General features: G+C 46.9%; 1 protein-coding gene across 1 annotated transcript in view; it reads left to right on the forward strand.

The window, feature by feature from the left end:
- The window catches only part of ABI3BP (ABI family member 3 binding protein), a 1,926,231-nt gene that overhangs the window by 1,855,443 nt on the left and 43,533 nt on the right, over positions 1–27,255 (forward strand). Inside the window, exon 40 of the mRNA XM_069637268.1 lies at positions 762–841. Within this exon, the coding sequence (XP_069493369.1) occupies positions 762–841 (80 nt within the window). The remainder of the gene's footprint in view (positions 1–761; positions 842–27,255) is intronic.

Below are 27,255 nucleotides of genomic sequence, written 5' to 3' on the forward strand. Positions count from 1 at the left end.
CTCATGGACATATCGTGCATACTGGCCAAAAGAACTATAGCAATGGCCTGGAAGAAACCCATGGCACAAAGAGACTGAACGGTGGGTGCTGGCCAAGACCGTGGCATGGGAGGACTGTGTGGCCAGATCCACGGATGACTATAGTATGTCACTCGAGGCATGGAAGGAACTCACCAGACACATGTTCCACCCCTCGGATGATAAACCCCCCTGAATCGGAACTTAATCCAGGCCCATGTGGGACCTGTCATAAAGCCAGCAGCAGCGGAAGTACTGCAGAGGATAGAGACCTTGCGGAAGCCTTTCCCCTATTGTAGTTGCCGGATGGTTCCCCTTCGCTCCCACCCTCCCCCCGAAACAGTTAATTATATATGAAACGGACAGAATATGGATACAGTTATGGTTGTTTTGTTTTTGTATTTGTAATTTTTTGACGTTAAGTTAAACATATGTTTATAACTATTTGAGATTGGCTCCATTGTACACAACTTGTTTGATATTATTGAAAAATGCCAATAAACAAATTTGAAAATAAATAAAATAAATAAGGTGCTATATTTCTTAACCCTCAATAAGATGTTGGGCTTTTCTTACATATTGTACCAGCAGTTGATGATGTATCCAATCAGTTACTAGATGTATCCAATCAGTTACTAAATGGAGCAAATTGAATAACTATGACCATCGCTGCCAGTACATAACAAAATATATTTTGCAATCAAATATTTAATGTAATGCTGTTCTTTCCTATCTCCCTTCAGTTATGAATTTAAAGTGATCGCTTCAAACATTATTGGCGAAGGTCCACCAAGCACTACAGTCACACACAACACAGAATCAGGTAAGGTTTTCAATATGTTTCTGTCTGTGTCAGCCAATTGCAGTACTGCTGCAGGGCAAGGGAACGACGATCACAGGAATTTAAATCACATAATAGGCCTTCAGTCTGTGTAACGGGCAACTATGGGCCTGATTACAACTGTGGCAGTCCGGAAATAACAGTGCTGGTCGCATCGTACCAGTACCCTTTCTAAACCGCCACAGTACAACTCTGCAGGCGGGGGTCTGACCTGCCGGGCGCAATGGAACCCACCCGCAGTGTTTTTACTGAGGCACCGTTAGCAACGGTGCCGGTGCTTCAGTCTTCCCAATCCCATTGAGTCCCACGGGACTCCATGGGAATGGGGAACAACATTTTCCGGCGCCTGACATCCCGGGCTCCTGGGACTTGTAATGTCCCGGTGGCGCCAGGATTTCAGGTGCCAGAAAAGTGTTACGAGTCTGGCGGCAACCCGCCGGACTCGTAATGAGGCCCTATGTCACCATAATATTTACTGTAAAGCTATATGTTTGAACTCTATTGGCCTTTTACATGATTTATTTCTATATTTGGAGCCATGATCCCCTAATGCAAAAAGAAAATAATGACGTTTCATACAGCTTCTACCCTATCATTGTCATTAATACTTAAGTAAAGAAAGAACGATCTGGGTTGATGTATTGCTCTGAATACGTGATAATGGCACAGTGCATTCTCATTCATAAAGGAGGCAACTGCTGTGCACCATTTACCTCGTATGGTAATTTATGGCCATTGCTAATGCATGAATGGCAACAGTTGCTCAAGCATGCCTTCAGTTTGTGGTCCCCTTTACTTGGGATAGTGAATTGTGTGGTCAGTGGGGCACGTGCCTCAACCTGTAGTGTGATGAATGCTGGGTGGCCCAGGTGAGATACTTTTGGAGAACACCTGTGATACCCCCAGGTTTTTACAAGGGAACAGTCACCTGTTCCATACATCCAAGTCCCCTATCATTAAGAAATGCTCTAAACTCATAACAAGCCCTAACTTCATGTTGCCCTTTGGAGGTGGCCACAGGTGAATATGGCCTGCCATCGTTAGCGTGTGGTGCAGGAGCTGTCAATCACAGTGTCAAAGAGAGCGCATGCAAGGGTGTTCCAAGGCCAGCATTAATGGGCCACAGCTGAGCCCAATAAACGAGAACCATTTCTCCAGTCCCTTTACGCATGGTGTTAACAAGCACACATATGCAAGCATAATGTTAGAACGGCCCAAGGGAAGAGGATTGACCTCTATAAAAATGGCAGTCAGGGAGAGGTTTAAATATAAGAAGACTTTCAACGAACCAGAGAGGCTTTTGGACAGAGAAGACGGAGGAGCACAAAGACAGGAAGAGTGAGGAGAGAGGCGATGGAAGGAGAAAAGAGAAGGTGGAAGATTTAAGGAGAGAGGAGGTGGAAGGAGTGAGGAAATAGGTAGTGGAAGGAGTGAGGAAGGAGGAGGTGGATGCAGGTTGGTGCCAGAAGCTCACTGTCTCCAGAGCCCTGGTCCTCCCTAGGTTGGACTACTGCAACATGCTCTTTATAAATCTGCCTGCCTCTACACTTCAACCTTTACAATTTACCCAGAACAGGACTGTGAGACTTGTCCTTGGCCTCAAGCTCAGGGATCGTATCTCTTCAGCTCTGAAATCTCTTCACTTGCTCCCTGTGGCTGCAAGGATCAAGTTCAAGTCCCTTTGCATTGTCCATAAGGCTTTCTGGGGCCTGGGACTGCACTACCTCCAACTCTCTCTTCCTAAACATCTCCCTTCTTGGGCTCTCTTCTCATCCACCTCCCAACTCTCTGAGGGTCAGACGCTTCTCCAAGCACATAGTGGTGGGCAGATCTCTCTCCTCTGCTGGGCCCTCCCTTTGGAACAGCCTCTCTCAAACTTGAGCAGAACCACCTCCGGTTCCGGAAGAAACTCAAGACCTTACTTTTTGCTTCCACTTTCTCTCTTCCTCTCCCCTGCTGATGTCCCCGACTGCTCCACGCACTGGTCACCTGGCTACCATCTGAACTCTGGCCCAGGCTCCTGCATGTCCAGTCGCCATTGCACTGCCCCCGGGCTCCCCGTGCACTTAAGGGGCTGTACCTGCAACCATATAGTTCCCTCTCACTGCACTTATGAGCTACCCGCTGGCTGCACTTATTGAGTTACCTGCACTTCTCCCCTCCCTATTCCCTGCACTTGTGCGATCTGAGTGACACAAGGGCTAGTAAGATCGTTGTTTTGCCCTCCCTTTGTTTCCCCACTCCTTGTCTTGTCGCACCTAGAAGCACTTGTGTACAGGCGCATTATTAATGCCATATCATATCATAGGAGCAGTGACAAAGGACAGGGGGTTGAAGGATTGTTACCTTGAGGTACAAAACCATTGTGAACCATTGAGAGCAAGGGTTAAACCAGGGATGTGGGGAGAATATTGATACTAAGCTTATAGACAAAGTAGGCTTACCAGTTGCAGGGGGCAGAGAGATCTCTGGGGATTTGCTTGCTGGTTACTCACCCCAGCCTCCCATGGTGAGAAAGCCAACCTCCATGCTCATGTAGGGCCACAGAAACCCTCAGAAACAGCCTCCTGTTATATTGAGGCAGGCAACTAGACTGTACACAACAAACGGACAAGAATGAAGTGTGAGGCTAATTAAAAACCACAGGACTGTGAGTGGCAGTGATCTGATCAACCTCTCTAGGATGCAAACCCAGGCTGGGCTTTTGCCCACTAAAGACTTATCGATTAAATCAGACGAGAAATCATTCTGTAGTTATGGAAGGTTTAAGTTGCTACTTACTTGTTTTGACCTACAATTTTAACTATCCTTTAAAAAAACGTATTTAATTATAAAACCTCTGGCTCTTGTTGATCGAGCCCGTATATATGGCAGGTATGTGGTTTTGCATTCAAGCTGTACCCATATAAAAAGGTTCCCACTCAGTTTATTTAGTTCAACTCATCTGTTTTCAGTGCTTTGGAGGGAAATCTTACATATGCGCTAATATTAACCTTCACAGTATTTTAATTCAGAAATCCACCCTACCTATTACTAAGCACCAAGACTAAAAGAATAATACATCTCAGGGGATAAAGAAAGGGAAAGTAGACCAACTAGCCAGAGGAGGCTTCTGTCGAAAATATGCCATTGGAAGCCTGTCCTTTCGCTGAAGTAAACCACAAACATTCTTGAATAAAATGAACAGCTTTAGGTGATTGAGATTTTGTATTTGCAACTCATCGAATAAATTTCTGTCGAGCATACATTAATCAGCAAATGTGTATGCGGTCAGTTGCCAAGTGTTGACAATGGCTGCCCGAACTTAAAAGGTGGTGTCAAAAAAAAGAGCATTAATTTAAAAGATGACCTCCATGAAAAACAGATACAAGACACTGGTGATACAAGCCCCGTTCACATTTCAAAAATATATTTAAAAAAGGAAATAGCATGAAGGGGTGCTGCTGCAGTAAGCCAGGGCCACCAAAACGTGAAGGAGAACCTGCCACATGCTAGAAGTAGCCGCGGAATCACTGGAAAGAAGAGTTGGACTCAGCATCCAGTAACAAGAAAATGGCAAGTGAGAAAGACAACATAGGTTTAGAAACAAGAAAATGCTCTGCCATACAACTGATGCAGAAATGTGCAATCTAAGTAGATAACAGGACTTGCAAAATGATACTGTAACTGGCGAGTTAACCAAATAAATGACCAGTTGAAGGTTTAGAATGAATCTAACCACTGGCATTGCTATGGGCAACCTTCCACATCACAGTTTTTAGCCTGTCTGCGCCATTGCAGAAGTGGTTCAGCCATATGCAAATCAGTCTGGTACTGCCACCAATGGGAGCAGCCCAGCCTGAATTGCTAAACCAGGTCCCCTCTGCACGGAAACACAAGCAACTCGAGACATGTTTCGGCCTTGTTGGGCCTCATCAGTGAGGTGCAGCTTGGTTCCCTATGGCGCAGCGAGCAAGGGACCCACGTCTGGGCATACCCTCTCACAGGGAGACAAACTATAACCATAGACATGATGGGTGGAAGGTTTTGAATGATTCTGAACCACTGGCGTTGCTCTGGGCAACCTTCCACATCACCGTCTTTTAGCCGATCTGTGCAATTGCAAAAGGGGTCCAGCCATTAGTAAGGTACTGCCACCAATGGGAGCAGCCCACCCTGAACTGCTTGGCCAGCTCCCCTCTGCACACAAACACAAGCAACTCTGGACACGTTTCGGCCTTGTAGGGCCTCATCAGTGAGGTGCAGCTGGTTCCCTATGGTGCCGCAACGAAGGGACCCTCGTCTGGGCATACCCTCTCTCACACAGGGAGACAAACTATAACCAAAAAAGTGATCGGTGGAAGGTTTTGAATAAATCTAAACCACTAGCATTTCTCGGGCCAGCTTCCACACCACCATTTATTAGCCCGTCGGCACCATTTCAATATGGACCATCTTTCTCACCTGAGGGGGACTCAAGAAGCAGAGATATGGCTAAAACACAGATGTTCAGGGAATAAATATAAAACCACCTCTATGCTCACGCACAGAACACACCACCAATTTAACACAGTTTGACTCTTCTGCAAAGACATTGCAAGATAGCCATAAAAGAAACAGTTAAGGGGTGCTTTGGGGGGATTCTGACAACCCAGACCCCACAAGAGCAATACCCCAACATTCTATGACTATAAAGCATAGGGGGCTTCTAAAACACCACCCCCTTGCTGTACACCAGCTCCCAGTCCACTGTCCCCTCACTGCTGACAGAAGCCCACGCTTGTCAGAGCCTGTACCTGGGCTAACCCCAAGGTAGTCTTGCTCTTAGTATGCTTTTCTTTCAGCAGAAAGCCATTCAATTCCAGTATCAAAAGACCTGTATGTTGAGGGACTTCTGCCGCAGCTAAGTGAAGGGTGCCCACAGAGTTTCTCAAGGGAAAACCCTAGTCCTGGGGTATAACTTGACATCCCCTCGCCAGAGTCTTGATCACCATCGGCTCCAGTCATCAATATTTCTGACTGAGCTTGCTCTCACAGTCCGTCTGCTAAATCATATCAAGGTACTTCTTTGATTAGTTCCTCTGCCTGAGGTGGGCCCTCCCAGGTCGTGCGACAGTCAAGGTTATAGCACTGCCTTTTAAGGTGAGGAATGGGCCGCCAGAGTCCTAGCAGCTGGCTAATGGAACTAAGGTGTGTGTGTCACTGCTTAAACCAGGAAGAAAGCGAGCTTAACCCTATGCTTCCCGGCAGCAGCTCCCATGGGACTTTATATAGAGAGGGACAGAAACACCCACATGCTGCTACTTATCTCCATTTGAGAAAGCGTTAGAGCAAGGTTGGGTGAAAGGGTTGCTGGTTTGTTGTGAATTGATTGGCACTATACCTCCATGTACAGTAGCCATGATGAGAACCTTAGCCCACTTATGTAGGGTCCATATTGTCACCTATTTTATTCAACATCTTTTTGGAGCCTCTCAGCGCTTTGATTGAGGAGAAGTGCCTTGCCACCTCCCTGCACATGGATGACACCCAATTATGACATGCAGTGCTCTTGTCTTTAGAAGATATCAGCTGCCTGAGTGACTGTCTCCATACCACAGAGTACTTTCTCAAACCAAATCATTCAAAAAGTGGCTTTTTGTTAATTCACTCCTCTTTGCCTCTGTCAAATGTTCAGTCTTGGTAATCGATTTTATCATCTTTTGGCATTACCCCGACCCTTGTTTCCTCAGTACATCCTTTAGGTTTTATTTTGGAATCTTCTCTCAATTTCCACCCTCATATCTCAACATTAACTCAGTTCTGGGGTTTTTCCAGCTTTTTCTACTGAGAGAGATTAAAACGTATTTCAACATCTGATTTTTCGCTCAGTAATTCAGACACAAACGTTCTCAAGATTGTATGGTGGACATCCTCTTTAATGTCGCAAATCTGCTTTCTCTGTGATTTCCTTAAAACTCGTTTTGCATATGAATGCGCGATTGGTGGTCAGTGCTCGGAAGTTTGATCACAACTCCACTATTTTATTTCAACTCAACTGGCTTCCTTTGGATTTTTGTATTCAAGCAAAACTGGGCTTTGTGGCTTCCAAGTCCATTGTTCTGGTGCCTGTGTATCAAGGCAGATAAGCTCTCTCTACCTGAAGTTTCTAAAGACACCCTCAGCAAAGATCTTGGATATCGGTAGGTTTAAGCAAGCTAGGTTCTCAAAGCAAGACTTTGTTGCCTGTACTTATTCGCCTATGAAGATCCCTTCACACCTTCTGGAATTTAGGAAACAGTTAAAAATGCATTTGTATAAACTTGCTTTTTCCATTTCATTATGTCTTGATACATTTCACTATGATATTTTTTATTATATCTTTGGGGTTTTGATTTGATTTTTATTGTATTTTGCATTGATTTTAATGTTAGAACGGTAGTTTCCGTTCTTCTCAATTGGGTACAGTGCCCTGCTACCTTTGGGTAAGTGAGTGTTTTGAAAGAACTTTTAAATGAAAAAGTAAATAAATATTTAGGCACGCTTGCATCTTATCACATAACGCTGAGCAGGGAGCTGACACAACACACAGATGTGAAAGGTGCAAGGGATTAGTACATTTGTATACACAGCATGTTATGTTATTGAACATGTATACTGCACCCATCACCGCTGTAGTGGTCTTATACGCCCAACCTTATCTGAGAGGTGGCGCATTGTGACTCTACAAAGGAGTCGCCAGACGAGGGTGTGTGAATATGAAAGAAGCAAAAGGTTCTAGGACAGGGTGTTGTGGACAAACATTTTTGTAGGGGGGAACACGTGATGAGTTGGAGAGGTCATGCTTGTGGTAGCTGGGATGCATGACTACTAATTGGTAAACTTGAGAGGAAATGTCAGGAATGTTCAGCTTGGTGTAATAACAAAGCTTAACTGCGATGGCAGTATCTTCTAGACCATATGCCGCTTGGCGCTAGACATGGTTGGGATACGGTTGCTTGATGGACTTCAGATGTGCTCAAGCGTGCCCTGATAGTGATGCTTGATGCTCCTGCAAAAACACTGTGCTGACCATCGGTGGCGATTTATTAAGTGAGATGTACACAGATAAAGCCATCTTTTTAAGTGTTTATGGATTGCGTGACGAGAAATAGAAATATCTTTAAATTATCATTATCCACAATAATATAGAATAGGCCTTCAATAACGCAATAGTTATCCACATTAGTGCCGAGTATATGGGAGATTAGGGGGCAGTTGGCCCCGTACTCCTTGAGCCATGGGGGCAGGAGTGTCATTTTGTCGCCGTGGATATTCAGCATGGATCTGTATGGGAGCGACAGGCCTGAAAACAAAACAAGAATTGCGTGCCATGCTGCAGGGCTTCTGGGTCCTCTCCTACTTCGCTCAGTGAAGTGTTCGAACTCATCTTGCAAAATTAGCACGTGCTACTCGCTTCAAAGTTAGAAGGCCTCCTCATCAATGCAGCACAGCCTGAATTGCTGGCTGGAGGGGGGAGGTGAGAGATGGGCAGGCCAAACGTGTTAGGCAGGCGCAGAAAGAAGTAGAGGAAAGGTGGAGATCCAGAAGCAGAATGCTGAGGTTAGGCGACAGTGCTAAAATGTTATGTGTTTAGACCTCTTGCTGTAAAATGTGCTCTAAAATGGTTTGTTTCGACCTGGGCATGGCCTCCTCGCTTCTCTCGGTGTGGGCATTTCTGCCCTACGTGGCGAAAATCAAAATTTAGCGACCACGGTTATATAGATCAAATCTAATTCAAATGTATCGTTGTATGAATCGCTTTGCCGAGCAGTGTGTCTTGCTCAGTCCCTGAGCGCCATCTATGGGTTAACTGCAGAAATACACAGAAATATGAAATGTTTCATTCCATAAGGTCTACGACAAAATGCTAAAATATAAGTAGAACTATATTTTTTAACCATGTATTTAAATCATTTACACTTAAATAATATTCCGTGATGTCACTAGTCTCACTTTCATAGTAAATATCTGTATGTCATATTTAAACCACCAGCTTTTTATAAATATTTACCTACATTCAGCGGCAAAAATCCAAGCAGTAGACGATGCGCTGAATATAGACAGAGGAGACCCCTGGCTGATGGTCCTGTCTTCAGTTCATATTCAACACTGGCAGCTTTTGAGGCCGTCGACCATCATATTCTACTCGACACAAAGCACGCATGGTATTCCAGCAGTGGTTTAATAAAAGTCATCTGTTCACCCACTTGGGGCCCCTCCTTATCTCAAACTCTGCGAGCAGCGTGAAGGAGTCCTCAACGTTCCATCCAGCACCACTCGCCAACCTATACCTCCCCTCTCCTTGTCAACCTAGATCATCAGACCCTGGTGGAACTGCCTCAAATTCACCAACTCGGTCACATCTGAAAGTTTCCACTGACAAAACTCCAAATAAAGCTTTACCATTGTCCAAACATGGATATCAGCACGGGCGTAACATTCTACCTTAGCTAGACCGAATATGCCCTCGCTGTCAGACAGCTATGCAGTTTAAGCAGAGCTCGCAGACATGAAGTGTCAAGCCTGTATACGGTTCAAGGATTTCTATTCAGTGGCAATCTCGGGAGGATAGCTCAGCGGAAGAAACTTAAAGGTTCCTGGATTGTGAGCTAGTTCAGTTGGATGCGTTCTCTTCCCTGAGGCTTTGCGTGAACTATGGCGTCGGGCATGCAATTGTTGGAATTCTCAATCTCTTATTGGTGGACTTCAGTAGTGCCTTAGTAAGTATGAGGTCTGTCTGTCATAAGACTCTGCAAGTTGTCCTACACTATACCCCCATCATGCATCACTTCTGATTCTCACTGTCTTTGTACTTTCACCTTCACAACATATCATCATGCACCACTGTGCATCACTCCAAGACTTCGCTGCCTCTGTACCCTGACTTTCAGTGCACTATGAAACATGCATCAGTTCGGGTGTTCAAGGCTTTGCCAATCTGTGTCAGTGAAGCTGTTTACCAGGGCATTCCCGCTTTCATGATCTGTCAAATCTCCCATGGCGGGATCACTACTGCATATAATCGGTGAGGGGGGTCGAGCAGTGACGACCTGCAAGAAATGTGGTTTATTGAGTAAGGCAAGGAGTTGGACGAAATGTCAATAAGGAAATAGAGACAACGTTACAAATAATAAGGAAGATCCTAATAACTACAGTGTCATGGATGTGTCCACACAGTGTTGGGATATTTCTGTTTTCCAACACCTCCAATGGCACTTTTACTGAAACAAGGTTTAAACCTAATATTAAAACTCGTTGTCCCTCCAGGGAATCCTTAGTCTAAAAACAATGTTCAAAGATGTGCTTGACAAAGTTCCGAACCTGTGCTTAAACAATCCTTAGCCTTCAGGCCTTGAACAACTAAAGAATCTGCATAACCTAATATACAATGTCCATCCATATTCTTATAGCGCAAAAAGAAGTTTTTTCTCTTGGAAAGGCTCTTCCCGGGTTTACTTACAGTCTGAGCCTCTACTTTGGTCTCCCTGCTTTCAATCTCTCCCCAATCCTCTCCCAGGTTTCTGGATTCTCAGGATTCTCTTTCGCTTCAACCCAGCCTCTTTATGTTACACATTGTATGTCGCACTCCTCACTACAAAGTGGGGTTTATCGCCATTTCCTGGTTCTTCAGTTTACTAGATAGATATGTCATAGACTTCAGCATTCAGGACCAGACTTTCCCATACTGTCAGCACTCACAGGTTACGGTCTCAGCATTAACTTGTTTAGGTCTCAACATGATCAGACGTCTTGTCACCAACTGATCTCACCTCAGGATTCCTATTCCGCTGAGTCTGATGTAGGTAAGGCCTGTCTGTCCCATAAGCCACAGTGGATAAAGTGGAATGGAAACGTTCAAGGTGAGGTTACCTTCCGCACAGAAAAAGGATGGAGGAAAACCAGATGGCTAGGGAAAAAAAAACATGAGGACTCTTTCACAGAGTAGGCAACAATCTCCACTTGCTGACTCCAAAGATACCAAGAATGGATGAGAATTAGTACTGGTAGATATAAGGAGTCATACTGGTGTGGTATCCAGGTTTTTAAATGGAGCCAGATTCGAAGAGATGCAGGCCACATAAGAGGTACCAGGAAGAGCAGAGGAAGGAGGAAACAGAAGGGCAAGGAACACGTAGCAGCCAGAAGCAGACACGTCATCACATCCCTAACGTGGATCAACGTGAGCATCTTGTACAGCGGCCATCTTGGATTGGGCCGCAGCGGATACAGTCGGCATCACAGAACAAATGGTTCCAACTCTAGCACCAGTAAAGATGCCAGTGAATGGGCATGGGCGTCCTCAAAACATGCCCCCTTCCCGAAGGTGACAGACGAGGTTTCCAGGGATAACAGAGATGGAATCGATGTAGGAGAAGATAAGCACTGACGTGGGAGGCATGTTCCCAGGATCTCTTCAAAGGAGCATACCCACGCCGTCAATCTGGTACTGAAGTTTACACCGATGAATGTGGGAATCCCAGATGGCACGTACTTTGTATTTGGGTTGGTCACTAGGAATGACAGGAGCCCAGGCAGTCTTTCGTTGAGAGGGAAAGGAACTCAGGGTGAAGGGTTGTAGGAGGGAAAAGTGGAAAACTGGATGAATTCTGCTCCAAAGACAGGGGCAGTTGGGGCGAAATGCCACAGGATTGATCTTCTTGGTGATCAAAAATGGACTGATGTATTTATGTGCCAATCTGGTGGGGGTCAGATGTTTGGTTAGATATTTGGCAGACAACCATATGATACGAAATGATATGATATGGCATTTATAATGCGCCTATACACAAGTGTATCTCCAACTCTATCTCCCACTTCGTACAAGGGCTCTGGGAATTTTCAGAGGTCTGCTGTCACCTTGGTAGTTGCCCTAGCGTGGTCTAGGCTGCTGAGATTGACTTGGTGAATGTCTTGAATGTGTTGGTCCACATTAGGGACTCGAGCTTTAGCAGAAATGAAACAGGAAAGGCCAAAGGATGATAACCATAGGTACATCGGAAGGGGCTAGTTTGTATAGCCAAGGGGAATGTGTTACTGTAGGTAAACTCTGCCAGGGGAAGAAGGTTGTACCAATTATCCTGAGTAGTTGAAGCAAGGCTTTATAGTCTGGTTAAGGCCGATGGTCTGTGAGTGATAACCTGAATACAAAATGTGTTGTGCCCCCAGTAGCTTGCAGATTTTGGTCCAAAAACGAGAAGTGTATTGAGCGCCACAATCGGAAATAATACCCTCAGGAAGACCATGCAGTCTATAGACGTCCTTGAGAAAGGTAAGAGCCATAGCTTCAGCAGTGGGAATCTGTGAAAAAGGTGAGAGATGAGCCAGTTTTGAGTATCTGTCCATGGTCACTATAATAGTGGTACACACCCCCCCCTCCAGCCAAAGGAGGCAGGTCAGCAATGAAATCAGTGGACAACTGATGCCAGGGAGTCGTATGCAGTTCAGGCAGACACAGCTTACCAACCGGGAGACATGTGGCACTTTGTGTTGAGCAGAGATGGAACAAGAAGAAGCGTATCACGCAGACAATTGAACGCCATGATGGGCACCAAAAATAGTGCTGGAGGAGGTCACGAGTATTGCAAAGAACTTTATGACCTACCCTTGAGGCATCATAAACAAGCCGTAAGGCCAATTGTTACAGCTCAAAGGTGGGTATATAGAGGTAGCGTTGGTAGAACATCAGGCCATCGGAAAAACATAAGGCATGCCTGAGAAACGAAGTGGGTGATTGAGACTGGTCACTCTTGATTTGGTCCAAGAATCGGTTGATCTGCATGGCAAACGTGTTTCCTTCAAGTATCTTTTCAGGATAAGAGGCCTATGGCAGTGCTGAGTAACGTCACGATAAGGCATTGCAATGGTATTAGCAGTTCCAGAAATGTATGAAACACGGAAGTCATATTGCGTGAAGAAATGCACCCATCGTGAAGGCCTGCTGTTATGGCATTCTACTTGTTGAAGGACCTGTAGATTTCTATGGTCCACACAGATCTCCACAGTATGTCAAGCTCCAAGCAAAAACTGACGCCCCTCCCTACATGCACTCTTGATAGCCTAAAGATCCTTCTCGATCACTGAATAAGCCCTTTCAGTCATTAAATTTCCTGGAAAAGCAGGCAAGCGGAAGTCCCAGCCAGTCTTCTTGTATTTGTTCAGAAACAGCTGAGAAATCCGAGGCATCCACTTCTACTATGTATGGTTTAGCTGGATCCAGTTGGTGAAGAACGGGAGCTGAAGTAAAGGCCTTTTTCAGATGAGATAAGACCTTATGAGCCGTGGAACTTCAGAAGAGCCCCTCGGCAGGTTTAAGGATATTGGGCAGTGGTAAAACAAGGTGTGAAAAGTTAGACTGATGTGGCAGCAACCTTTCGGATCACAAAAGGTGATGGTCATGGCCCACTCCTGATCCAAAAAGATACCAGCAGCACCAGAATCCACAAAAGCAGGTACCATGCATTTTTTGGACTCACTGGCAGAGGATAGCTCAATTATTATTACCAAAAGCCGGTTGTCCCTTGTCTCAGTCGTGGCAGGGGTAGGAAAAACAAGAACCATCAAAGAAACATTCTGCTCGGTTCCAACTAGGAGCAGGCACTGGTGTTCGTGGGGGTGCAATCGGGCAGTTACAGCCCAGATGGTCCTCGAATGTGCAGTACATGCAAAGGCCATTCTGCTGACAATGTTGGTGTTCAGCGTCCGTCAAAGGGCTGCAGGATTTTCATAGGTTCAGGCTCTGAGTGGTCTGTGGTGTCACTGAGAACTGGAGAAAAAAATAGGTGGCCATGGTCTGGATCTCCGGCTTTCTGTCATTTAACCCATATTCCAATTGTAACACTAAAGTGAGTAATTCCTGTGAGGTGGATGGTCTTGGTACACAAGCTAATTAATCCTTAAGTTCTTTGGAGAGTCCACTTCGAAACAGTGAATATTGGAAGTCTTCAGGACAAGCAGCTTTGGTGGCAAGGAGTTTCAACCTGGTGACATAAGCCAGAACGTTTTGGGATCCCTGGGAACGCCCTGAGACCGCTTCTTGGGCTGTGTAGGTTAGGTCTTGACGCGCAAGCATACCTTTCAATGCTATGAAAACGTCGGTGTAGTGATCCAACAAAGGGCTTTGTGTCAAGCTCAGAGGCTGATATTCACACCTCCTCCCTTACCACAGAAACCGAATGGAGTACAACCCTCCCACTTTGGTTGGCTCAGGGTCCTGATTAGTAGATAACAGCCCACCAAGAGGCAGCCAATGAGGGGAGAGGATTAGGGAGAGGTTGTGGATAGGTAGGGGGATTTAGGAAAATCGTAAAAGAGCGTTAGGGGTGCTTGATTGGATAAGTGGGGGGAGGAATGAGAAAAAAAATGGGACAGTACCCTCAAGAGAGGCGATCTTCTCACAACATATCTGTTGTGCTCCACTCTTGATCCTGCAAAGAACACTCACAATTAGTGTTCTGTAACCCTCATGTTTATTCTAAATGCACCTGAAGTGTCTACCAATATAAAGCAAATGGATGCATCAACTATGAGCACATGCATAGCAACATACAATGATAGCTGCATAACAGCCAAGTGTCTACCAGCATTAAGTGAATGGATGCATTCCAATATACAATGTCAGCTACATAAATGCAGTATGTTAGCCACATAACAAAAGCAAGCACATGGAATGCGGACGTTCAGTGGACACTTGAGACAAAACTAGTTTGATTGGAGTGGTGAGGTGTCCAGATAGCAGACAAATGTGTCCTTTGAAAACCCTGTTAAACATTGTTAAATGAGACAACCTATAGACCTAGCGTAGGGCTCAACATGTGGCCACAATCGGGTAACTCTGTTGCTTTCACAGAGCAAACTACACATAATACAACTCATTAGTAGGACACATATCCATTTCTGTACTCCTCTCATGCCAGGGAGCCTCTCTAGGTCTCCCTGAGTATGCTAGTGTAAGGTGATGAAGAATCTGCCCGTTGGAGACGAGTGAGCTAGCAAGGCAAAGGAATGCCTCCCGCTGGACAGTTGAACTCTCCCGTGCGATGCCAGAAATTCCAACAAGCTATCCAGGCATGCACGCCTCCCATCGCTCAATCACCACTGCAAGAAGCTCCCACTTCCCCGCCCGTGCCATGAACAGCAATAACCAGCACTTGGCACGGGCGGAACCAATGAGGATGACCCGGCGACTTGTGCGCAAGGCATGTTGCTTGGGGAATGAAGACCCAATGCCATCCGGGACCCCAGAACGTAACATCCTCAGGGCTTATTAGCCAGGTTCTGGTGGCTTTGACTGCAGAGGACCTCATGAGCCCCTACATCTCCACAAATTCTGACAATACCCCCTTCTCAGCTGGCCTCCGTGGTCCTGGCCATGGGTGGTTGCTATAAAATAGTCTCACCAGCCACCCTGCATGCACAGCCTCCGCAGGCTCCCAAGAACGGTCCAATATCCTACCCACTCCACAAAGAGCCAACAATGTTGTTGGTGTCTTATTGAATCTAGGATATGTTGCACCTCATAATCTTCTTGCCTATCCTTCATGATAATCAGTGACTTCCTGGTTCTGATACCGGCGGCACATTGTAAAATGTTTGTCAAAAATTGCTATGTGATTACAACTCCCTCGCACCATGAAAAACCATCCGGTGTTCCATCACATACAGTCCACTAAAATGAGGCATACATTTGAGTGCTCCCACCAAAGGTATGCATTGTGTGGATAACCAGACTTTATCCCCCTTCTTGCTAATCAGGGGCTACTTGTCGCTTCTTGTAGTTCTCATTTACCCTATCCAGATTTTGAGATGCTCTCTGTCTGACGTCGAAAAGCAACTGTTTGCGCTGCATTAACACGGGCAGATATACAGATGCAGGCTCTGTTCGGGAGCATATTTTGTTCCTGGCCATACAAACACATATTTGGGGTCAAGCCCAATGAGTCATGTTCATTGTTATTGTAGGAGAACTCCTCAGCCAAACAAAGGGCCCAGTAATGAAGGCATGGTATCAAAGCAAGACAGACACAAGTGATCACAGTTCATGGGTGTTTATTAAACTGTAAACATGGGTGAGATAAACACCTAATCTAAACCTAAATCTAAAATGGGAGCAAGCTAGGACCATCAAATAATAATAATACTGTCCTAGTGGAGTCTAATCAAATAGAAGGGCCTGTACAAAAAGAAAATTGCCAATCTTTACCGCTATGCTACAAAAATAGTGTGGGATAATGTTCACCAGAAAAGAACAAAGTGTTCACAAAATGATAAATTGGGATGTAATGGCCGGGGCCTCCCTTCTCCACATTTTTAGCACGGGACAAGGTGGGACTCTTGAGCACAGCACACTCCTGGGCTTCTCCCGTTTACAGTTCCTTTTCTTCGATATCAGGGCCTTCTGTGCCCAAGTCTCTTTCATGCAAAGTTTCTTGCCTCGAAGGGCCTGATATGTCAAAATAAATAGCAAAAAGTTTCTTCTGCTAGTCTTCACACCGGGTGGTTACTGTTCACCCTAGGATCCCCCTCAGTCGGGCTGTGATCCTTCTCTCAACGATAGCCTCCCTCAGTCGGGCTCAGACCAGCCACTCACTGTGGACATCCCTCAGTCAGGTTTACTCTTGTCGTTACAATGTTCACGGGAGTATTACTGTTCAGCTTACTTTGCAGGCATCCCTCAGTCGGGTTCACATTTTCCACAGTAACACTATGTCATAATCTCATCAGGAAGCGGGGTTCCCTTCCCCTAGTTTTCTCTCATCATCCCTCTGTCTGGTTCACATTTGCCATAGTTCACAGTTCGACAAAAAGTCATTCTAGACCCCTTAGGTTCTTCCCTATACTTAAGTTTGAGTCTCAGCCCCCAGTCAGGCTTTCTCTTTAAGCCCCCAGTCAGGCTTTCTCTTTAAGCCCTCAGTCAGGTTCATTCACCACAATGTTCTGGGGTGTGTTAGGGTTCACCCCAATTCACAGGCATCCCTCAGTTGGGTTCACATTTGCCTCCCCAATGTGTCAAAGACTTTCAATTGTACAAGGGGTTTGGTTTGACCCTCGCATGACCACTCTGACATCTCACGCCGGCCTCCCCTAAGGCCTCTTGGTACTTGTTGTTTCTCCTAGTTTGGGAGAGGGTCACCAGCCAAAGACCTTCAAATGGGCGCACACGTGGTGCCGGACCACTCTACCTCTGGTTCCAGTTTCTCTCACAAAGGTTTACAGGGGTCTCCCTCTGCCGGGCTCGGAACCTTGTCACAAAGTTCACAGGGGTCTCCCTATGCCGGGCTTGGACCCTTCTCACAAAGTTCACAATCTTAAAAAGTATTTATTTGGACTCCCTGTCCCAGAATGCACTTGTGAGAATTTTTCTCCCACTTCACAGCTCCCAGAAATGGCAGTCCATGTCTTGGGAACTGTAGGAGCCACAAGGGTGATGTTTCAATGAGGTCAGGTTCTTACCTCCTGCCCCTCATGTATCTGGGTTCACCTGTCCGGCCCCAGGGGAGGAGTACTGCTGTAGGTACCGCCAGGAAACCCCAGCTGCCCCTGGTCTTACCTTCTGGAAGTCCAGCTCCCTCCTCCACATTGTGTCTCCTCTCAAACAGCAGTGCCAGTGTTTGGGCTGTTTTCTCCTCCAGGTCTTCCAGGGCCTCTGTCGCTCACTAGGGCTCTCTCCTGCACCTTCCAGCATCCTCGACTCGCTCTAAGTGTGCTTTCCTGCTCCGCCTTTTATGCTGCCTAGGAGAGACAAGTGGAGTCAGGTGTGAGTAATTAAAGAGGGAGGCCTGACTTAGCCTGGCCTCACTAATTGGGCAAACTGCTGTAGAAAGGGGAGAGTCTGTTTTCGGTATCTGTGGATCCCTGTTAGTAATCTTCATCCTCCCAATCTCTCTCCTCCTCGTCTGAGTGACTTTAGAAAAGAACAGAGGGGAGGAATTATGGGGATTGTAGTTTTCACTTGTAAGTTTAGGAAAATCAGAAAATCAGGAAAATTACTGCCGAGAAGGGGGGCCTAGTCATGTTGTCGCTCACAGTGAGTTGTCCGTGAGAAAGTGTCAGTGTCGGGGAAGGGGGTGGGTTTGTGTTCTTCCAAAATATCCTACTGTGCAGGATGGGAAAAAGGAGTCACAAGGAAGCAGATACCGCATCTCACCTGGGGTATTCCTCGAGCAAAACCCTGGGTTTCTCCAACCCATGTGAGCCTCCCTCGCTAGTCCACCCCCAGGGTAGGTATCTGAGAGCGCCAACCTTTCCCTGGCCACCTGAATAAGGGATTCTTGGGGTCTACTTGGGAGAACACCCTTAGGTTTCTCACAGGCCTCAACCATGAATTTAATCCGTCAGCCAACAGACACCGTAGGTATTGTTCCATTGTTTGATGGACCCATTTGGTCTGACCATCGATTTGCGGGTGATAACTGGTGGGCAGCGCACAGTTGATTTCCAACATTACACAGAAGACACACCAAAACCGTGACGTGAACTGAGGACCTCAATCAGACACTATTGTTTTAGGCAAACTGTGTAGTCTCGCAACATGTTGAAGGAACAATTTAGCTAATTGACCTGCACTAGGTATACCTATGCATGGAACAAAATGTGCCTGTTTCGAGAAATAATCCACTACTACCATTATGGTATCATACTTGTTATCTTTGGGGCAAGTCAGTGATGAAGTCCATGGAAATATGTGACATGGGTGCATTTGGAGTGGGGAAGGCTTGCAACAATCCCGACCTCCTGGAATGATGCGCTTGTGTCACATAGTTCTATATAAGAATGTATGTGATGTGACGAATCCTATGACATCGTCTCTTCTCCCCGAGGGGGGAGACACTTTCCATGAGGTCATAGAGGTGAGGCTGTTATCCGATAGTCACTGTGGGGTGGTACTCAGCGGGTGGATCTCATGGGGAGGGATTCCCCCCTCTGGGATACAGGGAGGGTATCGGGGGATATTGCAGTATAATCCACCCTCTCCCACCTTCCTTCCCTTAACTTCTTTTCCTTCCTCTGATCCTATAAATTCCCCCATGTATATAGCAATAGTACCACTAATACTGCGACGAGGAAGATTAGTGCTGTCTCCACCCAATTATCCTCTCAATATACTGAGACGAAGAAGATCAGGACTGACTCCACTAAACTATCACCTCAATGTACTGAGATGAGGAAGAAGTTCTGGACCAGAAATAACTCACGAGACCATCTGATTGAGCAGTCTAGCTTTTGTGTTCCATGGAACATAAAAGGGAAGAGGGACTAACAACATTGTCAGTCTCTCCCCGGAGGAACTGCGAGCAAAGCAACCACAATGCAGATGGAAGCTGAACCTACTGCTGGTGACGGAACGTGGTGGAAGGAGAGACTACGTCCTTATCTGCATGCACGAGGACCGACGACCTGAGGCCAGAAGAGACTAAGGTTCCCGACACGGAAGACCGCTGAGGAAGATGGTCCAGCAAATACGCACAGTCGGGTACCCAGGAAGTGCTGTCGAGTCATATATGCCAACGCGCAAACAGGAAAGAAGGCAGAAGAGCTGTTGAAAGACGCTGGAAGGCCTGAGACTGAGGTGAGAGACTGGGAGCCCATACAGTAGGTAGGGGCGGCCTTGCAGACCTCAAGGGCTTTCAAGAAACCAATGTGTAGGGGTATGAGACCCAAGAAGCCAATATAAAGGGGCTTGGGACCTGAGAAAGAGAAACATATATACATGGGTCTGGGACCCAAGAAAGGAAAAACAATGAGAAGGGGTCTGGGACCAGAAAATAAGAAGTTGTATTCCAGAGGAGAGGCGGTATCCCTGTCAGTGGAGTATACCAGGGATACTGTGAAGAACCAGTCAAGTATACAAGGGGTGAAGGAGCCAACTGTGCATGAGGACAAAGTCCTCCAACAGCCCTCTGCTTCGTCGCAGTACCTGGTGAGGTCGAATATCAGGTCTGTCCAATTGAGTCACTGGAGGGGATCATCATAAGCCTGAGAAAGGCCAGGGGAAGGGAAGCATTCCCCCTACTTTGTGGAACTGTGTAAATAAGCCTGAGAAAGGCCAGGGGAAGGCCAGGGAGATGAAGTGTAGTTAGAAAAAAAAGAGTTTGTCTCGAGGGAAACCCCCTCATGCCCAAAAAACAGAGATGTGACAAATTGATGCTTTGTTAATCCAAGCAGGGATATATACACACACACAGATTATACAGCTGCATATGCACTCTGAGCTCATTGCAGGCAGGCAGTGAGGTTTTAAACAGGTCTGACATCACAACCAAAAGTTACATTCCTGGGTTCTAAGCAAGATTTGGATTGGGTGAACAGTATAGGCATAATTACAGTATATAGGCCACAAACAATATGATTGGTCTGGCCAGATCTGGTAGCTCTTCCTGGCAACACCCCCAGGTGGTCAGTGCAAGCCTTGTCAGTTTAGGACATTTACCAGCATGTGACCCAACAATGATGGGTGTGGAAGGGGATTTTAGAGCACCGCCTGTCTCCCCTTAATGTTGCCACTTCCAACTTCTCAAGCCTTGAGCAAGGACACGTTCTCCATCTTCGGCCTTCAGTTTGATGGGAACAACCTTATCTGTCTGAATGGGCCTTGTTCCCCAGATCCATGTTACGTGTTCAGGGACCGTAAAAGTGATTCTCTCTGCCTGCATTTATGAGGGATTTCAGTCTTCTATCCTTGCAGGTTCTGTATCTTTTCTGCTGACTCGAACTCTCTCCCAGGGTCCTTGGCAGGGCTGGACATGCTGCCTGCCCGGCTTTGCGTTTCAGTTTAAGCTTTCCCAATTCATTTAAATTTAGCTGTGTCTTCTATTTCGCTTTCATGGCTGTTCATGGTAATTGCTTTTTCGGTGTCAGCAAGCAGTTTATGTGTGTTGTATTGCACCTGGTTAATGTATCTGCTGGTGTGTTCAGTCATGTCATCATTTCATGATTACTGTGGTGATGTCATCCGGGTATGGTCTGTGGGGCCGCTTCAGTGGGTGGCATCCATCATCTTGGAGGGTATGCTGGAGGATAGGGGGGAAGTGGAGACCCCCTCAACATTGTTAAGATGTACGTTCTGAGGACGCTGCGTACCTGAGCTTCCAGGAGATGCGTGTTGAGGTGATGCCAATCTGTCGGTAGGTTGGTGGCACGAAGAGAGGTAGCGCAAAGAATCAGCCCCACTTCCACCCTAATGGCACAGGGTAGAAGGGGAGCCAGCTCCTGACGCCACGAATGGGCGCTTCCCTGGATTTTAACGTGGCGCCAAAACAGTGCAAGCACTGGCAGGGAAGGCCGTTTCCAACTGTTGAGTTGAGCTGGTCGATGTCTGTATCCAGATTTTTGAGGCAAAGAGGAACGTTGGTGTCCACGAAGAGCAGGCACCCAGGCTGGAGGCAGGAGGCAGACAGGATCAAGCAGAGGATGGTCAACTGGGTAATGGACACCACCCAAGGCAGAATAATGAACCAAGGCAACCTGAGGGCAAAACAGAGAGGAGGTAACCTAGGACAAGGAATAGAGAGCCAAGGGGACAGGGCTAGGAACAGGCAGGGGAGAACTAGGAAGGAAGCCCTGGAATAGGGACCCCACAACCCAAGGCTAGGAGTAGACCAGGACAAAACAGGAACCCAAACCCCCTTCCAGAGGCAGAGGTCAGACCAGGGAATCCATGAACCCAACCCCCCTGGGCAGGGGTTAGGCCAGGAAGAAGCGAAGAGCAAGTACAGGGCCAACTAAAGAACAGGAATCACTGCAGCAAAGCTGAGGGTCAGGAACCAAGCCAAGTTGAGACACAACTAGTTCATGATCCGACCGCGTAATAAGGAAGCCAGTAGAATCGAGGCCAGGAAAGCAACGCCTCTCCGCCAGTCCGCGCTGAGCATCCGGCGCGAAAACAAGGCTTGCAACGCAAGCCTGACACCGCTGCCCTATGCGCATGCGCAGAGCACGGGATGCGGCAGAATGCGCAAGTTAATTACTCTTTCTGAACTGGATGTTGTCCATTGTGCCCATACTTGTAGTCTTTTGTCTTTGGATAGTTGTGCCTCTCAGAAATGATCCAAAGGCTCAGAAAAGGAGACCTGGCCAGGAAATAGTCTGATGGGCATCGGTCAGAGAAACATGCACCAATAGACATGCATGGTTCTACGCGTGCCGGGGAGCCTGGTGCAGGGTTCCCCTTCAACTCCCTCACACCACCTCTGGAATAGGTTTGGCTCTAGCATTGCCCCGATAGGTCACATACCTGAGTTTGAGAGTGGTCCTTGCCTCTATGACCCTGTCGCACCCACTACTTTAACAAAGCAATCTGCTTTTGCATGACTTTGGTATCAAAACGACCAGTCAGGGCTGCCGTTAAGGCATCAGACATCAGACCTTAGCCACTGACTTGGAGGTAATTAGAGGAAGCCATATATTGCAGGAGGTTCTTATTGCTCTGTTCCAATTCGGTCACTTGACTGCAGCTACCGCAGAGCCAGACACCAAAAAGTAAGCCGTGTTCTATCAAGGATTAAAAGAAGATCTTAGTCCCAACAATACTCACATCCTATCCAGGGCATCTCCGTTTGGTTCCAAAATCGAACCTTCATACCCTGTAATGTCACCGTGAAAGGAGACACCATGAATACAAACTGCTCTTCCATGATGATGGGAATTACCCTTATTAGCCCAAACCCTGTGAGCTTTCACCAGAGTCAATGCATATTGCTGAGTTTCAAGGTCCTCTGTCATCAGAAAAAAGGCAGATGCTCAGAGCAGACGATCTTTGCCTTAATTCCTGTAAGGCAGGTCACATTATGCATACATGTCCCAGTCAACCAGCCATAACTTTAGGAAACACAGTGACCCAATCATGAAAGGAGTACTTGTAGCTGGTCTTACAGATTCTGGCTCCCAATGTCTTGCCAGCACAGCTTCCCTTCAGACACTACTATAGCATTTTGTATAAAAGATCGAGATCCGCTCACAGTGGTGGACCTGATTCTTTCAGAGGCCACCAGAAACTTTATGGACATAGCATTTGCTAGACATTTGGCTACCCCATCACTCATGAAAATGAATTCTGAAGCTATAGATATAGTTGACAGCTCAGCGTTGGTATTGGGGCTGTTCGTTGCTCATACAGTTGACATGCACATGGCATATCTGAATAACCACAGGGAAACTATAGCATTTGAGTTAATTGATACTCCCCAATTCAGGGCCATCCTTGACACACCCTTCCTCCCTATTCCAGCCATTAATTAGTTCCCCTGTTCGATCATGTTTAGCATCATAATACCTGGTCTGGATTTTCTCTAACTATCGGGATCCCATCAGTAACTGTCTCACCTGCATGTGCTTTGGCAACACAGACATTGGTGCTGCTACAGCTTTGCCCTGGTGTTAAGAGAGTTAAACAAACATCTTGTGGATGGTCTATGCCTCTACAGGAAGAGTGGTTGACCCATTGATTCTGTTCCCATGGCTAAAGTTCCCTTGCACTGGCCGAACAAGACAATGCATAAGAACCTACAGAATGGTTTCATCTGGCATTACGATTCCCCCCACAGCCCTGCCATGCTTTTGTTCCTAGAGGAGGGGGGGTTGGGGGGACTCAGATTATTTATCAACTATCGAGCAATTAGTGATACTATTGTAAAATGTGGTTCCCTTCCTCTCATACATTCCGGTTAGATTAAGTACAGTATGAAGTGATCTACACCAAGTTAAATCTCTATGCAATGTCACACTTTGTTCTAAAATCTCCCAACAATTATTAGATTTCAACTTTTTGTTAGGCAGAAAAATGTATATGCAAATCACTTTGTGTTCCCAGGGATGGTCCCTGCAGCTTATCCTGACCTCCACGTGGGCTGCCACCTCCCTAGCCGAGACTCCCCTGTCCCCCCACAGTGATTTTCAAAATACTGGTAGACTATTGCCAGGTGACCAAAGGCGCAGGCAGGGTAGGGCCTGATGGGCAAGGCCCACCCAAAATCTGTAAATGCCCACTCAGCAGCGCTGTGTCGGCATTTACATATATTTTTGTCAGTGCAGTGGGCCCAACTACATGAGCTTCAGGCCCCATTTGCTAGACAATCCTGGCTTTTCTTTCAATGGTTCACGGCACATATTTTCCATACTCCCCTGCCTCCTCTCTTTCACACTCCTCCCCCTCACTGTGTCTCTTTCCCTTCACACTCTCCTTCCTCTGATCTTCCTGGTATCTCCCACTTCTTCCATCTCCATCCTCCAACTGATCTCTTCCCTCTCCCTATGATCCGCTTACTGGTCTTACCTCTGTCCACCTACCTCCACAATCCATCCCCTGTTCTTGCCGTCTTGACTCTCTCCATCTCCACGCGCCAACTCCCTCCTTGTCTTCCCAGCTCTCCTTACTCCCATCACCACACCGGTCTCTACGCTCTCCTAACCTCCTGGCTCTCACTTCCCTCACTCCTTCTTGTACACGCACACCCAGATATACCCATACAGTCTGTCTCACACCTACTCTTAACTTCACCCCCTTCTCTCTATCCTTTCTCCATTCAATTTCTCACTCACTCGCATCAAACAACTTAACTGGTAACACCCTCTCAGGCCCAATACCTTACCTACACTCTCTCATCACTCCAACAGTCTCCTTGCTATCCTTGACAACCTGCTACCCATACCTCGCTGGTCTCTTGGTACACCTACTCTGCGTCCAACCTCAACCGAACACCTTCCATGCTCCTCTGTTCCTGCTGGCTTTTTATGGCCCACGTACACTGTTGTGGGGATATTCTGGACTTCTGTTGGCCCTTTACAACAGAAGTTCCCCTTGGCCAGACCTTAGCTGAGCCATTCCCCTGAGGCCAGGGCTTCCACTGGAAGTCTTCAAAAAGGCTTCTCGCTAATCTCCAGTCTTGGGATGGCAGACATGCCCAGGCTCAAATGTTGGTGAATTTTATTTCTCACCCGGTTTGTAGAGGATTCCCCTGCAGTCTCTTTTCTGTTATTATGCCATTTTCCTAGGGTCCTTTTGGGTTGGTGGGTCGGGTGTTGGTGTCCAATTGTGGTCATGACTCCATTCTCCCGGCCATGATTTCAAGGTTTCTCTCGGGGTATTCTGGGAGTTGTGGTTCCTGTCTCCTGCCTCCTGCTACTTGTATTTGTTTCCTTGGTTCAAGGATTTCTGTCAGGCTTTGCAGGGGTTAAGTGTTCATTGGTCCCTGGTGTTCTGAAACCAAGATTGAGGCTGATTGCTATTGCAGCAGTCAAAGTAGTACCAATAGCCTTGCATATCTTCAAGCACTCTGGGGAGCCAGGAACTGGGGCACTTCTCAACTCTCCCACGCCACCCCTGGGGGAGGGCCAGCTCTGGCTATATCCTTATAGGCCGCCTGCACCAGGATGAGAGGAGGTCCCTGTGGGCACCCGACAGGGTCATATCCCTCCCTCTGTCTCAGGGTCCTACAATTTACTACATATGAAGGAAGGCGATGAATGAGAAACAGCCTTCAGAAGCAGATACAGCCTTTTTGAATACCAAGGTATGTTGTTTGGCTTGGAGAATACATCAGCAGCATTTTTTTTTTTTTTTTAACAACTTCATGGACCTCTTCCGTATGGACACTATTGTATACTTAGATGACGTCCTAGTGTACTCCCTCGATCTGCAGACACAAGAAACACGTTAGCACTGACTTGGCAAATAAGCAATGATCGCACAGATTTTGTAAACCAGAAAATAGCATATTTCATGTTACTTGTGTAGAATTCCTTCACTTTAAATCTTGACCCAGATGGTCAGAAGGAAGGCCCAAGCTGGCGTAGATTGCCCCACATCAAAACACTTACGGTTTCGCATTGGTCTTCCTTGGTTTCTCAAACCTCTACAGTCATTTAATGTAAGGGTTCACATACATAGAGTGGCCCTTAATGCGTTTAACTAAACGCGACCCTTTTCACGGGTCACAGGCGCAGCGTGCTTTTGTTCCCCTGAAACGTGCATTTATCTTGAGGATCTTAGGGTTCTCGCTTCTTAAATGCAGCTTTTATCTTCCTGCTGATAATGTTCCTTTGTCCTGTGGTTCCGGGTTAGATTCTGGTGCCCTGCAGCTGTAGACATGTTTGTTGCCAGAAGTGAAGTCAGAGCTGCCGCTGTAGAGATGGGCTCTGTATGCTGCTACTCTGAGACTCCTGCTCCATGGTTCTCTTCTCCTGCGTGGGGCTATGTGGCTTCAATACAATTTCATCTAAAATGATATGCTCAGTCAGTAAAGCACTTCTATGATCTGTGTGTAACCAAAGGTACGAATCCCAGCGGGGTCTACTCTGCCCTTCGCAATATGGACTGTGCCAACCCACTCATGGAGATGGGCTCTGAACATTTTAAGGGTCAAGGCTGTGTGACAGGGTCAGGAACCTGCCCCTGTAATGGAGGCATGGGACCCCTCTCAACCTCAGGAAGGATGCATACCCGGGTGTTTGCCAGAGCCAGCCTTGCACCAGAGGCAGTTGGGTGGGCCTCAGTCTCTGCAGTTGTAATCAGGGAGATGTGCCGTGGACATGCTGGCCAGTGTTGTCTTTCTTCCCTTTCAGAACTACTGCATCCAGAGATCCTCACGGTGGAGGATGGAACAGGCAACCCACCAGCGAGAGATGAAGCAGAGAACACCAAGATGGCAGAACGTTGTTTGCGGAGGTGCAGCAATCAGCATGCTCATCAGCCACAAAACATGAACTCTGGAACTGACTTTGACTGTAGTGGGCCGCCATTGCAGAACGCTGGCGAAACTGCATTTAAAAAAAGGGGGCTTTATGGTTTCTCATCTCTGCAACCCAGCCACTGGTGTTAGAGCAAGGCGGCGATTACCCCGGGGAACCAGCTGAGGCTCACAAACAAGGGTAGGGGAAGGATTAAAGGGGACTGGAAGAGCAGATGGTTTAGGTTTTTCGGGTGAGGATATGGGAGGCAAGGGCAGACCGAGAGCCCAGGTGGAGGAAGGACGGTGGAGCAGAGTGTGGAAGAGAATTACAGAGATCCTGTGCAAGGTGAGGTATTGGTTGGTGAGAGAAAGTGGTACTTGGTGTGAGAGTGCATGCATGATGAGTCAAGTGAGTTCGACTATGTGGGAGTGTATGGGAATAAGTGAGGCTGAGTGAGAAAGGTGATTGAGAGAGTGAAAGGAGGGTGACAGTGGTAGGAGGGGGGATTGTACTGTAAAGTGGAGAGTATTAGAGAGTAGTGGGAGTAGACTGTGGTGGAGTGAGGACTAGTGAGAGGAGTAGTAGAGAATAGTGGGAGTGGAGAAATGAGTAGGAGTAGACGTGAGGTGGAATAACATCAGTGTGACAATAAATACCCTTAAACCACCCTGGTGTGTTCTTGAGGCCATCTGTGACAGATGACAGGCTTGCAAGGGTCAAATCCTGTAGGCAGC

Source organism: Ambystoma mexicanum, chromosome 7p, assembly GCF_040938575.1.
Source record: "Ambystoma mexicanum isolate Mex_15411 chromosome 7p, UKY_AmexF1_1, whole genome shotgun sequence".
NCBI lineage: Eukaryota > Metazoa > Chordata > Amphibia > Caudata > Ambystomatidae > Ambystoma > Ambystoma mexicanum.